The sequence below is a fragment of the Dermacentor silvarum genome, chromosome 7 (assembly GCF_013339745.2).
Source record: "Dermacentor silvarum isolate Dsil-2018 chromosome 7, BIME_Dsil_1.4, whole genome shotgun sequence".
In the NCBI taxonomy this organism is placed as follows: Eukaryota; Metazoa; Arthropoda; class Arachnida; order Ixodida; family Ixodidae; genus Dermacentor; species Dermacentor silvarum.
In genome coordinates this window covers 9,716,052-9,731,792 of record NC_051160.1, presented here as the reverse complement: position 1 = coordinate 9,731,792, position 15,741 = coordinate 9,716,052, and the positions used below count along the sequence as shown (strand labels likewise).

At 41.6% G+C, this 15,741-nt stretch overlaps 2 protein-coding genes across 4 annotated transcripts in view; both read left to right on the top strand.

Moving 5' to 3' along the window:
* The window catches only part of LOC119457528 (DNA mismatch repair protein Msh3-like), a 15,771-nt gene extending 13,217 nt beyond the window's left edge, over positions 1–2,554 (top strand). For all 3 annotated transcript variants that reach the window (XM_037719122.2, XM_049670154.1, XM_049670155.1), the window contains 2 exons: positions 1,613–1,677; positions 2,471–2,554. The gene's annotated coding sequence lies outside the window, so the exon portion shown is untranslated. The remainder of the gene's footprint in view (positions 1–1,612; positions 1,678–2,470) is intronic.
* Positions 2,477–15,741, top strand: LOC125946615 (DNA mismatch repair protein Msh3-like). The gene is made up of 7 exons (XM_049670159.1): positions 2,477–2,587; positions 3,507–3,614; positions 4,541–4,655; positions 5,743–5,897; positions 9,276–9,462; positions 13,504–13,615; positions 15,320–15,741. Exons 1-7 carry the CDS (start codon positions 2,553–2,555, stop codon positions 15,511–15,513), a joined length of 906 nt encoding a protein of 301 aa, XP_049526116.1. The 5' UTR covers positions 2,477–2,552; the 3' UTR covers positions 15,514–15,741.

The following is a 15,741-nucleotide window of genomic DNA, read 5'->3' as shown; positions in this document are numbered from 1 at the left end:
ATTCGTGGGACGACGTCGTACTTTAATAGTGAGACCATTCCATGATTAGTTAGAAAAGTGTTTCAGGGCCCCTTTAATGATAGTGTTTATAGCTGATCCAAATGCCTTATTAAACAATTAGATAAATTGTATGTAGGCTAAAGGCGACATGTAGTAAGCACAGACCTAGTCAAGCTGAAGTAGTGACTTATTTTCTGTGCCTCTGTCATCTGTACGTTGTATGGATGACAAATATACCTGATCCGGTGGCCTTAACTATGGAACTTGATGCCTCATGCCTTAATCATGACATCTGACCAATAGCCATTGTTTCTATAAATGCATCGCAGTGAACACAAGAACCTACACAAGGGTTTCAAAATGTAGAACGGGCAGGTGGTATTTTCAGCAATAGTGTATGCTCCCTGCTGTGTGTAGAGAAACAATACAGAGTGTTTCAGCAAACACTTTCAAAAATTCTTAAACGTTGCCTGTGGCAGATAGCACAGTTTTCGTTCATGAGCTGGTCTACTCGAAGAGACGGACATTACTTGCACAAGAAATTGAAATGCATAATTGAATAATTACCAATAATTGAATCATTAAGTTTTTAACGAATTACCTGATGGCCCATATTGCAATTTACAAATTGTAATATGGCAGTGGCGAGTGCCACTGCCAAGAAAAACAGTCTTTTTCCTTGCAACGTGTAGCCTCCGCTAGGGAAATTCCTTCCTTGCGTTCTCACATGCCGCAGTCGGAGACTCACCTGACGTCACGGTTCCCGCCTCTTTTTTTTTTTTTTTCTCGCTTTTTTTGCTGTGCGGCGCACTTCTGCTGACGGCCTCAAGCGTGAGCTGTTGTGTTTGTCTTGTTGCGCGCAGCGCACGATTTTGCACGCTGTGCATGAGAACACCCAACTAGCACAAGTGGATCACAGAACATGATCACACTGGAACACAGTAGAAAATGACATAGTTTGGTTGCCAGCGCGTGCGACTGCACGACGTGGGAACAAGCAGATGAAACGGAAATACAGTGCGAAGTCAAACAAAAACTCGTAGACATTCAGTTTATGTGTTTTATTATTTCTGTAAACCTTAATTCATCTATTGAAGCTACAGATTACACAAATAACAGATGTTGCCTTGAATAATTCTCGAAGTCACGTGTCGCTATGAGTGACATCACAGCACAGCCTCATAATCAAAACTGGTTTTGGCACGTAAAACCCCAGAAAGAAGAAGACACATGTATGTAGGTGCATTTGCACGTATACGTCAACCCTCCGGCTTAGAACGCGGCTCCCACGAGGAGAAGGGAAAACGGTGTTCGGTTTCAAATTTCAGCTCCTTCTGCGACGCATAGTGATGTAATACTTAGCAGACATGATCGTTAGCGTGCATTGTATACACTGCACTTGTCAACTCAAAATGGCCAGCACTGGTGAGGGACCCTTTAATAAATGTGCTGCTGCACTAGTTATTGCATCGTGTTAGTATAAAGGTTGTAGGATATCTTGTAGTGCAAATGACACAGATTTGGCCATTCTAACTGCAACATAATCTAAGCTGCTACTTGATACGTCGTGTGCATAAGGTAACAGATCCTCTGGTTTCGCAAATCTTTTCAGTATCTTGTTGAAGTGCCTGTCAAGAATATTTCGGCACTACCTCGGGACTGGTTCAAGATAAGTTCGTATGTATCCTTGTGTCTTATTTGAGATTTTTAGTGATGCATGCTAAAGTAAGAAAAGTTCCTGTACTCCATAAAGGGAAATTGAATTGAGCCATGCCTGCTTAATTAACGAATGCTGCAATTAATGCTGACTAGAAATCGCATAGGATACAGCAAATTATGTTTTGGGTCAAGTTTTTTTACTGTAATGCACGTTATTAAAGTACTGAAATTATATTTTGAAGCCAGCATCTCAGTGTGATTTGATTACCTCAGATGGAATAACACTATCTGTCCATGTACATACCGTAACTGCATGCTGCCAAAAGATGACTCATTTAGTCTCTTATATTTGTGCATGTTGCCAGCACCAGAGATTCAAGAAGGTCAAGAAAGTTTAGCAGTTTACTGTCTTTATAAATTATAACAAAGTCATATCCAACATGAAGATACTTTTGTTTTATCTGATATTTGTTATAAGCATGTATTTGTTACAAGCTAATAGTATCAGCTAGAAACATCATAGATTTACTTTGTTTTATCAAATCTGTTAATATTTTTGTTCATTAAAACAATGTTTATTTTACTGCAAGCTTGAGTGCTAGTTATATGCAGAAATAGTTATATGTAAGGAAATATGTTGATTTCTTCGTGGCAGTGCATTCCAGATAGCGGTGAAGTTGTGCCACCAACCAGCAGGGAGACGCAGTTAAGAGTACTGATTACCGAACATAAAAAAAAAGATAGTTTCTGGAGCTTTGCTTTGTGCTGAGCCTCTTTCTTTATTGTTTGGTTTAACTCTTGTTTTGTTTAGGACGAAGGCCGTAAGCAGGTTTCGGCCACCTGTGGTCGAGTCTCTCTACAAAGACCTGTGCGTTGCCAAAGAAGTGGCACTTATGCAAAGCCGCAAGTCCTGGCTTTCCTTCCTGGAGTAAGAAGCCTTTGCTTTGTAACAGTATGTTGCCTTGTAGTAGATCTATTCCTTAAATTTTACAAAGATGCTACATGTTGTGGTATACTCTGTTAAGTACCATGCTTAGATGGCAGTGCTCGCCTGTTTCAGTTGTGATACATCAGAAGTACCCATTGCCTATGACGATCCTTGAGAAAACTAGTTCCCGTTTCACCCAGATGGCAAAGCATTGATAGGGATAGCAAAGAATTAGACTATTACATGAGGTAATAGGCTTGTAGCTTTGTAGGCAGTATCATCATCATCAACCTATAATTATGTCCACTGCAAAACGAAGGCCTTTCCCTGTGATCTCCAATTACCCCTGTCTTGCGCTAGCTGATTCCAACTTGCGCCTGCAAATTTCCTAACTTCATCACCCCACGTAACTTTCTGCCGTCCTCGACTGCGCTTCCCTTCTCTTGGGATCCATTCTGTAACTGTAACTGTAAGGAAAGAAGAAGCAGACATGAAGGCAATTAAAACACGTCCAATTGGTAAGATATGGACCTGGCTTCCACCGACAGCGTGTTGTCTTTATTTGGCTTCTTCTCCTGATGGATTCTGTAGCTCAATTAAAAAAAATGTAGTTAATTGCTTATATGCTTTTCTTGGCTTCATTGTCTGTTCACTTCACGTGCCTGTAACTAGTTTCATGGATAGTTTGCATGCATAGTCATGAAACACATTGCTTCATGACTGTATTTTAAGGCATGCAGTCGTATTCTGGTAGGTGATGGGCTTTGATCCTGCCTTATCCTTCTTATTCATTGGTGTTTTCTTAGTCTCTCTTTGCAGCATTCAGTAATCAGCTTTTTTTTTTTTTCATAAAGACTTGACATCTGCTCATGAAAGCGATATATAGTAGTAGGAGTTACAGTTGTCGCTACGCTTGCAGGAAGCTGAGTGCGAGGTACACAGACTACCAGCAGGCGGTGAAGAGCATAGCCACGGTAGACTGCTTCTTGTCCCTGGCAGAGACTGCTTCCCAGGCTGGATATTGCAGGTCAGACGTGTGCCTTGACTTTCTGATAGTTGAGCGTGTGTTTGTGTTTCTAATTTCCATTCTCAGCCACAGCAGATGGCACTGTGCAGACGGCAACAGAAGGCGAGTGCTGTAAAAAAAATACAGCACCCGTCATATGCACAGTGTCGTCTGCGTGGCACAATGCTGACTTACGTGGTGGCTCTGGCACTCTGCTGTTGGGCCCGAGGTTGCAGGTTCAATAGCTGGATTGCTGCATCCTGATGTGGGCGGAATACAAGTACAGTTTGGTTTATAGGTACATTAAAGAACACCAAGGGGTCAAAATCTGTGAGTGCCATTTCCTCACTATGATAAGCCCCATAATTTGAACTTTTTTTGTATACTACCGCAGGCCAATATTTCTGGGCATATTAAAAACTCGTAGGCAATGAGTAGCAGTGTCTCCACTGTCCAGTCTCTCTCCGCATGAGTCTCCCTGTAGTTCATCATCCACTTTGCCACTGTTTACAAACACAGGCCCTGGAAGCTGCTGATTTCTCACACTCAAATAGCCTATGAAGTTTAGAAGGTAAAGAAAGAAAGGGGCAAGCTACAGTAGTGTATCAGTTGCACATTTTTGACACTTTTAATTTGCAGATTATCATGACCTTACAAATTAATCTTGCTCTAAAATACATGGAAAATTACAGATGCACTTGAGGCATGATGCTCCTTCGTTTTTTTTTTTTTTTAATGCACAAGAGAGATGCCCCATCCACTGATTTCTAAAGAAAAACACCACTTATTTCTTAAACTTGACTGCAAAGGCGCACCATCGGAAGTTTATCAGGGCCCCATGCTTACTGCTGCCATGGTGTGAGTGAAACCATAAATAGTTTAGAAGCAACGCTTTTCTGTTGGCAGCAGCTGCGCTGTTCAATCTGCAAAACTGAATGCTATCGCAGGCCACAGATGCTGCCCAAAGATTCGGCGACAATCCGAATTGTCCAGGGAAGACATCCAGTGCTGGAGCTGAGTTCCGCGCAGCAGTACTACGTGAGCAACGACACTGATCTCAGTGTAAGGGGACCACACCATTGCATGGTCAATGTTGCATAGTCATCATTGCATGGTCATCATTGCATGGTCATCATGTTGCATGGTCATCAATGTTGTATGGTCATCAATGTTGCATGGTCATCATTGCATGGCTCATGTTGAGACGCATGCTTCAAACTGTGGTGTACACTTTTAAGGGAAGCTTTCACAATGACTTAATGATGTCTGCATAACGGTTGTTTTATATCGCTTTGTTCTTCCTTCTCTCATGTGCAAGACACTCCAATTTACATAAAAAAGGCAGAAATTGTCATGCTCCATGATAAGGAATTTGCCTTTCTTGATAGTTAGACCACATGTATTTTCAGTTTTTCACGATTCACTATTGGTTTCTTGCCACCCCTGTATTGCTCCACATGCGTGACACCCCCCGCCCCCTTTTTTTTGCATATATATTTGTGCTCCCTTTCAATAAATCTTTCAGTTGCGAGTAAGTGTCTAGTCCTGTTGTTTCTATTGTGTACTGTCTATCCTGTGCTTAAAAAAATTGCAAGATGCAAATCAACCAAATTGCCCAATTGACCATTTTGTGGCGGAAATAACATTGTAGGGTCGAAGAAGTGGTCCCCCCTCGCAAAAAAAGGAAGAAGCTTGTCAACATGTTTCTGAATGCACATATGCCTGCATGCCCCCCTGGTCTGCCTTTATTTCGATCGTTGTCCTGCATTCACTGCAGACAAATAAAAGCAATGGCTGCACTAAGTATCCATCCCTTGGCAGCTTGAACAGAGGTTGACTGCGCTTGCATAGCTGAATGATTGCAAGCTTTTTTTTTGCAACACTCATTGTCATAAAGAAACGGTCACAGTTTCTCTGTGTATTGGTGTAATTGCTGGCCATATATTGACGGTTGTCTCCTAATGGTGAGTTGGCTCTTCCTGCTACTCTTGTTACAAGCCTTTCATTTCTTCGAACCATTTCTGAACCTACAAGGTGGTAGTGCCATTCCAGGAGGAATCTGTCTCTAAAACACCGACTGCACTTGGCAAGCGGTCACCTTTTGTCAAGCATGAACTCTCATAATGAGCAACATTTTTTTTTGTCCCAGGAGACTATGCGTTGTTGCATCATTACGGGTCCCAACATGGGTGGCAAGAGCTCGTACATGCGCCAGGTTGCCCTCGTTGTCATCATGGCGCACCTCGGGTCCTATGTGCCTGCCGAATCAGCAACCATCAGCCTGATTGATGGCATCTACGTCAGGTCAGGTTGGGATTCATGGTGGGGCCAGTGTGATGAGTTTCCTGCTGATAGAGTTGTTCCAATGGTCAAGTTTTCTGATCAACTCTGAATGTTTGAAAATGAGAGCTTCGAATGGCTAATAGTTTATAATGAATACTTTTCTGCTTACTACACTGCCAAACTTTAATAGAATGAACATGGATTTTGCAAACTATAGTGTAAAATGAAGTAAATAAAAATTTGATCTGGCTCTGTTTTATTTTAATGAGTATGCTACTGTTATAGCAAGGCTAAAGATGCAAGTTCAAAGGCAGTAGTGATTCCAGCAAAGTGAATGCTCTTTGTTCATTTGGCAGCTCAAAGTGTGTATTCTGGTAGCAAAAAATGTAAAACATTCAGTTAGAGCAACTTAAAATGACACATTCTGGACATGCACGTTTTGGCTAATGGCTTGGCTTGCCTGCAGCCTGTAAGCTAACATTACGATCCAGTGTGACCACATTGATAGCACGGTTACATAATAACGATGTCAAAAAGCACTTGTTTTTCATTTAATGTCGTTCATAAGCTACGTATGGTCACGGCAAGCTGCTGACAGGCCATCAAAATTGAAGGGAGACCTTTTCTTCAGGCTTGTCAGAGACCTCGTGCTCCACTTATTTCACATAGACCTTATGACAATTTAGTTTTTGCCGATAATGGCACGTATGCTTTTAAAGAATATCAGGTATAAAAAGGTACAATTTTATTGTCAGATACGACAATGTTATTTGAGGCTTGACTGCAATAGAAAAAATAACATGGGGAGAAAGAAGTAGTACGCAAATGTGCGATATTCAGTTGTATACTCCAAGCTTTCATTTTTCAAATATGCATATTCACATTCAGTTTGATTTGAAAATTTTGATATTCGAGCACAACCAAGTAAGAGTGACAGTTTGGGCACTTTGTGACTGGTCCTAATGTTTACCCCTCAGTTTACCTTTTAACATTAGCAAGGCCTCGTGAAAGGTTTTCAGAAGGGATGATTAGGCAAAATGTCCATGTTGAGATGTGTGCTTCTAGGGAGAAGAAAAAGAAGGGAAGATTCAAAGCAGGAAGAGAAGTGCTTCGGATCGTCTACTTGCTCTCTACTTTTCCATTCCTTGCTGTGGCATGTAGCAGACGACGCTGCCTGAAATGTGGATCTCAACAGTCCACTCAAGAGGGGAAAAAGTTAGCCTTGTGTTGTGCCTAACAGGGAGGGAACTTGGGCAAGCTGGTCATTTATATTAAACTCATGAAATCGCTGTAACGAAGTAGCTGCTTGGGCTAGTTGGTGAAACATTCTTTGGGGAGGAAAAGCCTTAATTAGTGCTCAATTCTTAAGAGGAAGCTTTAGCTTGGGCCCAACTCCGACACGGCCTATTCAAATGCATGTAAAACGCATAAACACATTTCTGAGATAACCCCTGGACCGATTTTAATGAAATTTGTAGCATTTGAGAGAGAAGGTTAAGTTCTAGTGACTGTTGGAAGCAGAATTTCTATTTAGGGCCTGAATGTTTTAAAAAGAATTTCAAAACTTCGAACGTTCGAGAAAATAGAAGCACGAAGTTTACAAATCAATAACTCTGCATCAAGAACAGACATCGTGGTTCTGTAAATGGCATCCATTAGATCATTCAAAGCAGCCAAATTCGATATGTCAATTTATATCTTACATGAATTTGTTATGTTGTGTGCAAGGGTTCTGCAAAAGCTGTATTTCCATATTACTAAATTTTTTGACATTCATATTTAGCGTATCAATTTTGTCCGCTGTAGATGTTCTATTAGATGCAATGCACATAACTGTGATATCATTTTTCATTGCTGAGTTACAGAGTTGCAAACTATATAGTTTCGTTTTCTGAAAATTTGTGATTTTCGCCAATTTTTAATAACCTAAATAAGAAATTCGAAACCAACAGTCACTAGATTTTAAGTTTTTCTTTTAAATGCAACAAACCTCATCAAAATTGGTGCAGTGGTTGCCAAGAAAAACGAATTCTCCTTTTACATGTATTTAGATACGAGCACCTGAGCGAAAGCTTCCTCTTAAGGAATGAAAGAAGGTGACAGGACATGGATTCCTGTCAGCTCCCTTTTCTTTGTACCCTTAGTAAGGCTCTTCCTCGACAAAAGTAGGAAAGCATGTTACAGAGAAGACAATCACAACAAGCAGAGTGTTACTTCCAACTGGCGTTTCATATTGAAAGGTGCCCAGGAAAAATAAAAGTCAAGATAACACGCAGACACAGCAGTTAATCTTGTCTTCATGTGGTTAAAAGGACACTAAAAGAAGCACTAATGTAGGCTTAGACAGTATTCATTCAAAACTGTATTTTTTAAAAACTTTTTACGGAATTAGACTGATTACTAGATGAGAAAATGAAGGTCAAAGTTCCGTTTTCTAAAATTTCATGCTGATACCCCGTAGAGGATACGTCAGTGGGACAGTCACAGATTTCAACGCATGCCTTCATATTTGGGCTGTTGGGACTCAATTAAAATTCTCGAAACTTGCTTAGTTCAGTCTTTGGCTCTTTTAAAATGCAGTTCACAGGTAAAAAATGAAACAAGTGCTAGCAGGCGTCATCAACATCCACGACATGATGGTGCACTGGTGCGCGAACATTGAGGTGGCATTGCCAACCATCTTTTGTTTTTTGCATTTTCTGGATTATCAATCCTCCTCTTGTGGTAAGAGTGGCCTTTTTTTAGTGCTGTTGACGGTAATTTATTAATGAAATGCAAATAATTCAAGTTACTAGAGTTTTTTATCCAATATAAACAAGGATGTAACATGTCGCAGCACTGTGAAAGGTGTGGGTGCTCGCTGCTTTTTGAACCATTAGTCGTGATGGGCACAAGTGCACGTGGGAATCGAAGCAGCAGAAATTCATTCTGAAGGGAAGACCATCAGCTCTCTGTCTGCATTATTGGATAATAAACTCTGGTACTTTGCACATTTGTCCAGACTACTTGAAGTCAAGAGATTATCTGTTATTGTGAACGAAGCAAGTCACTGACCACGGTAAAAAAAAAGTAGTTTCAAAATCCATACGGGTAAGGGACCCGTATGAAAAAGGCACCCATACGGGTCTCGAAACAACAGTATGTCGTGACTGTGGTCAGTGATCTGCATTTTTTTTGTAATAGTGATTTCACCTGACCAGATTTGTCAAACCTCTCGGTCACAAGATTATCCGTTGTGTCTGTGTGTTATATGTATATTTTTTTTCTTGGTATATTTTCTGCTGACCTTTTAGTAAGTGCCAATTCAAAGTAGCACCATGTTTGTTGCACTTGTTCATTTTCTTGTGTCCTTCCCGTAGTGCACTCTTGCAAGGTTGTGTTGTGCTTTTTGACTAACAGAATGGGCGCTGAGGATGACATCACTCGCTGGAGAAGCACGTTCCTCAGTGAGATGCTGGAAACCACAGAGATCCTGGACAAGTGCACCAACCACTCCTTGGTCATCCTGGACGAGCTGGGTCGAGGCACCGCCACACACGACGGCACCGCTATCGCCTGGGCTACACTTCGTCACATCGTGGAAGAGGCAAGTTTTCAAGCATTTTTGAGGCTTTGGAGACCAGTGTTAGTCAAGGAGAAGTGCATAGAAATTTGACTGCAATAGTTTTGCTTCTGTATTCTTTGATTTTGCATGATTTTTTCCAATTTGGATGCTTCGGGCCCAACCACTGCTGTTAGCAATTTATTTGACTCCTAACAGTACTATTGAAGCAATCTAGGCAAAACAACAGGGCTGATAATCGTCAAATTTTCTGATCAACAGCTTATAAAAAGTGCCTTAGCAGACAATGGGCAAGCCTGGTGGTTAGCGGATCTGATGTAAATCTCAGCACATCACCTTCAAGAGTGTCAGCGCGCCGCGGCTGCCGGCCCCAATCTTGGAGGTCATGCCAAAACACTGCACTGGTTCTTAGCATTCTAGGTTCTGTGCCCTTTTCGGCAAATGGCAATGCTGGCGATTTTCTTTTTATTGTCGAACATCTATTTCTGTAAGCTTTCTAGGAACCATACACATGTATTTCAAACGTAAAATTTTGCATGAAGGTTGCGTTATACCTACACTGTCTGAAACTAGGCTTTTCCAGCAGTAAAACATTTGTTGCCGTTGGCCTTGAATTATACTGATAGCATCTGCATACGGAGAGAGAAAGAGAGGTGTTTCTCCACAGTCGTGTCTAGCATTATGTGGCTACCACACTTTAAACATGAGCTTGAGAAATTCGATTTTGCATGCTTGTCGGTTTTACTGCCAAATTCGTTTTTTTTCCGTTGCAAGCTGTAGTGATGTCGTTAAAGAGGCCTTGAAATGCTTTTTGAACGTATTAAAAAAAAAACCACTACTGTAAGTTAACGTGTCTCCTTTCTTGAACGTATTAAAAAAAAACAATACTGTAAGTTAATGTATCTACTGTGAACATGTGAGCCAAATAATATTTCACTGCATGCAGCAGGGAATTGCAATCTCGTGTCAAAAGCAGCGAACAGACGCTTGCTCTCGCACCTGCAATGTCGTTGTCGAAAGCTGATTGAAAGCAGTTGGCCGACAAACGCTGTTGGTTGATTTTGCGATCGCTGAGAACATTCTCTGTAATGCATAATTGCTAATTTAGAGTTAAATATATGAAAATAAAAATATGTCTGCGATCTCAAAAAGACAGAAAAATAATTTTGTCTTTGCATTGCGTGTAGCTGCATCTGCTGCGTGTGGCCTCTGAGGTGGCAGCGGCGTGCTGCTGTAGCGTGGTTTATAGCGGCCGCCACGGGGTGCCACAACAAGCCTTTTCGCCGACGCGGCGTTCAACTTTTAGGCCGGGGCTTTGCCCTCTAGCTTCCCCACTGTGTAGCTTCTACCGTGCTAGTGGAGACAAAAAGAAGAGAAGACCGGATGTCAGGTGCAAGTAACTCCTCTTAGTTGAAGTATTAGAAAAAATGTGCAGCATGAGATTCGTGGGACGACGTACTTTAATAGTGAGGCCCTTCTACGATTACTTGGAAAAGTGTTTCAGGGCCCCTTTAAAGCCGTGGTCGAACTTGCCTAAGCTCATCAGCAAGAAGCAACAGCACTGCATCTCACCGACTTTGTTAACATATTTTTTTTTGCACTCACGAACACAGTCGAACAAAGCGAATTTCACTGTCGTACCTGATTTTGCGAAGGATTCCTAGGAAAACATATGTTGGAAGAATGCGTAATAGAAATGGTGCACGGAATTTTATCACACCCGCAAAAGCATGAAAAAGCAGTTAGAGATCGGTGTTCTGAACAAACCACAACACAAAATGCAATGCACAGCCTGCTACCGATGTCTTTGTAGAGCAACACTGCACACAACTTAAAAGAAAGCTTTAGCTCGTGGCTAACTTCAATTTCCCCATTAAAATACACGTAAAATGCACAAATGCCCTCATGAGACCAATTTAGATGAAACTTTTTTTCATTTGCGGGAGAAAAGTAAGCTCTAACAACTGTAAGATGCAGAATTTTTATTCAGGGCCTCGTTAACATTGCCGAAAAGCGGCAAACTAAATAGAAATTGAAGCACGAAGCTTACAAATTCAGAACACTGTACTGAAAACGTGCATCGCAGTTCTTTAAGGTTAGGAGCATCTGAAGCGAACAAATTTGATATACAAATTTACAGGTTGCGCGAAATTGTTACAATGCGTACAAGGGTTTTTTTAGTTCTAATCACAAATAACCTTATATTTCAGAGTGATGGACAATGCATAATTTCTGTCTACTTTCTTCCTAACTTTCCGACTAATTTTCTTCCTGCAGCCCCAAGATATCAAGTTTTTTTTTTTTTTTAATGCAACAAACCTCATCAAATTCCGTTCAGTGTATGCTAAGCAAAACGATTTCTCCATGCTTCTGTATAGCCGAATGGCGTTATAACGAAGTGGCATACAACACAAAAATAGCTTCGTTATATCCAGACTTCGTTATAAACATATAGCTCTTAGTCTGTAATGTCAGTAAGACAATGTTCTATTTACTTTATTATATCCAGTAATTTGTTGACCATGTTCGTTATTCTATCGAGGCTCGACTGTAATTAGACAGGAGCTCATTAGGTAAAACTTCCTCTTAAGGATGGAAAGAATGAAACACAAGGACAAGGTACTGACTTGCAACTAATGATGTAATAGAGCTGGAATCGTCTAGGCGGCTGCTGAGGTGACATGTGCAGACAAATCGCAATACGCAGCGAGTTTTACCACGGTCCATGAGTGAGTACGTAAACAGAAACGAATCAGAAGGCAGGGTTGGCACAGTCCGCACCAACATTCACGGCCCCGCCGCCATTAGTGGCGGTCACGCAAGTAGGTGAAAAGTTCGTATATGCGCCGGGTGAGCCGCCCGTAGTCACGCAGGTGATGTAGTCGCGCACGTTGCGCTGGCCACCTTCCTCGATGTTGCGGAACTCGTCGGGCATCACACTAGGCGGCACGTCCGGCCCTCCGTACAGCTGAAAGCTTTCGATTCCGAACCGCAGCTCGCACAACAGTTGAACATTGCTCTGCTGCACATCGGCAAATAGCTGATGGAAGGGCTTGTGGTAGGTGACCTGGTCCAGCGTGGCCTGCTCCATGGCCACCTGCGTAGTACTGCAAGTCGGTGTACGCTGTCTGGTACACCATCTGATACGCTTCGCGTTTGGTCGTGGACTCGAAGTCATTCGTCGGCATCTCGGGCAGCCACGGCTGCGAGTAGTCGGCCACCGACTGCTCAAACTCCGAGTCTGTGAAGGTCCCCTCGACGAACGTGTGCTTGGCCTCGTTGGCCTTGTCGCTGGTGGCCCGCGCATGGTTGGCCATGGAGTCGAGCATCTCGTACACGATTGCCGGGCCCAGGTTGTGTGCGACGTCAACCTCGTCTGGCAGGTTGCACGAGGCGGCCCAGACCGGGCGGTTAGTCCTGCTGCCCCTGTTGCTGGTGCTGCCAGTCGGGCAGGAGGAATGCTTGTTACTCGACAGCCAACATAAATCACGCCTGCCAGGCTGGATACACGTGCTTTTTGCATTTAGATTGTACAACTCCTCACCAGTATGAAAGGAAATACAGTGCAATCTCGTTGACACAATTCTGCTTAATACGTTTTTCGGGATATTACCTTTTATTTTATTTTCCCGATAATACGATTTGGTTGGATAATACGTTGGATAGTACGATTTTCGGATGATACGCTTTATTTTTTGGTTCCCGTTAAAATCGTATCAACGAGATTCCACTGTACCTAGTAATGTGTACAAGGAGGACCTCCTGTAAACATGCAAATGAAAGCTTCCTCCTTGCGGAACTTTTTCCACTGCAGAGCAGGAAGATGGCTTTAAGCGCAAGTGTAGTGTATACTTTCAGTAACGCCTCAAAGCATGAGGCCATTACAGATGTGCAATAGAGGAAAAAGCGCTACTGTAGTGAAATTGAGGTTGAGAACAACTTTAAAAAAAATTTGTTTCTGGGCTCTTCTAATTGTGGCTGCTGGTTATATGTGGGGGCGGGTTATACGTGGAGAAATATAGTATACTACCAGTCTGCGACTGACTGTCTGCATTTCATTCACAGAAACGGTGCTTGGTCTTGTTCGTAACACACTACCCACCAGTTACGCAGATGAAAAATTTATATCCTAACAATGTTGTGAACTGCCACACAGCTTTTGATGTGGACCATGAAGGTAAGTCATAGACCAATGTCATTTTCCAGTATATTTTTATTGGGCTCTGTGAATTATGTTTGTGATGCGAAACTATTTTAAGCGGTGTAGAGGAATCTGAGAGAAGGTTTGCATTCGTCCCTTTTCTGAAATTGCACATAAATATATTAATCTTTGTCATTAGTGTAAACAATAACGCACATAATTAATGCACATAAATTTAATAACTGAGTGAGAGTATGTTTGCATTCATTTTTGTATGCTCGAGCATCATGTAGATGCATTAATGCATGCAATTAATAAATGTATATATTTATTTGCTGGAGCTCTACGTGTAAAGGCATCAATGCATGTAAATTATTAGTGCATACATTGATGGATTTAAATACATGCAAGTCCATTTTTGCATATAATTGGTGCATACATTATTGCATTCATGTTATACATGTATAAGCACACGAAAGAGCACATGTATAAACACACCTCCTTAAGTGTAGGCAAATCTGTGCTGCTTGAAAGATGAGTTCAGTCATAATTTATTACCCCCCTGCTATCACATGGGTTGTCTTGAGCACCATTAGGCGTGCTGTACATATACCTTTTTAGTGCAATTGAGCAAAAATTGCGAGTGTGTCATGAAGAAAGCCAAGATTGCTTGTTATGACCATTGCACTGTGCTTGAGGGGCATTGAAATGTGTGCACGAGCTAAATATTTAAATTAAAGTCTGGGGTTCGACGTGTCAAAACCATGACATGACTATGGGACATGCCGTAGTGGGAGTCTCAGGGGGGTTGTTTAACGTGGCCCCATCAAAATGCGGCCGTTGCGGCTGGGGTTTGATACGGCACCCTCGGGGGGCTTAGCAGCGCAATGCCAGGCCATAGCCACTACACCACCATAGCGGGTTGTGCATGAGTGTATAGTATGCAAGGGTACATCTAATTGGTATTCAAATTGGTCGGTTTCAATATAATGTACTGATAAAAGCTAAATACCTCCATTTTTGAATGCTTCTCGTAATAGTTTTTCTCACTTCGGCAAAAAAACAGACAGTCGGCAAACTCATTTCACAAATAGGCGTTCTCTTTCATAATGGCCCACACTATACATTGTTTAAAACGTTCTTCAAACTGCGTAGCAATTTCTTTACTTGGGTTGGTTGGTTAGGTTATGGGCGTGAAAAAAAACCAAGAAAAGAAGAAAAAAAATCATTTACACTGAAATGAAACCGCACTATACATTGTTTAAAACGTTCTTCAAACTGCGTAGCAATCTCTTTACTTGGGTTGGTTGGTTAGGTTATGGGCGTGAAAAAACCAACAATAAAAGAAAAAAAAAATCATTTACACTGAAATGAGCAGACGACACAGAGTGAGCAGATGTCGAAGGTAAGTGAACAGATGAGTGACACAAGCCTTTGTCGTGCTGTTTTAATTGTGAACATTGTGATGTCCTGGCACTTCAACAGTTGAAAAATATATATATTGATGACCTAATAAAAAAAGTCTACTTCTAAAATAAAACATGTAAGCTTTTTATTTTAAATGCAACAAAGCTAATTAAGTTCAATGCAGTGGATGCTGAGCAAAAAGATTTTTCCGTTCCCATGCATTTAGACAGCACCTTCCAAGGTAAAGCTTTCTCTTAATACCTCATTGTATTGGCAAGCTGTACTGGCTGCAGTACAATCTTTGTCCAGTTTTTCTTTCTTTTTTTGTTTCAGATGCAGTGACATTTTTGTATAGTCTACAGCCTGGCGCTGCTGAGAAAAGTTATGGACTTAATGTAGCCAGACTTGCAAAGATTCCAGAGCAAGTCATCATCCGCGCACGTGAGAAGGCGACAGAGCTGGAAGAGGTCATGAAGGCCAAGGAAAAACTTAAGCTGCACAATGCACCCAGTGAAGGCCCTGGATAGCAAGAACCTTCTGTAGATAAGCTTTTCTGATTGTCAAGTTGTTTGTACAGTTGTCTTATTTGTTTTCCAAATGGTTGTCCTATTTGTTTGTCCCACCTATTCTCTTTGTTAGTACTGAGCAGTTGTGAAGGAGTTATCTGTGGTTGTAAAAACTGACTCAACAATGTGCATGCTAGGATCCCAGTTTAAGTACCTTCGATGCTCTAATAAAACCTCGCTGAAAGCTAA

Coding starts and splice junctions, on each gene's coding strand:
- LOC125946615 (XM_049670159.1), top strand. CDS start 2,553: ATGCAAAGCCGCAAGTCCTGGCTTTCCTTCCTGGA. Junction 9,463..13,503: donor TTCGTCACATCGTGGAAGAG/GCAAGTTTTCAA, acceptor TTTCATTCACAG/AAACGGTGCTTGGTCTTGTT. Junction 13,616..15,319: donor TTTTGATGTGGACCATGAAG/GTAAGTCATAGA, acceptor TTTTTGTTTCAG/ATGCAGTGACATTTTTGTAT.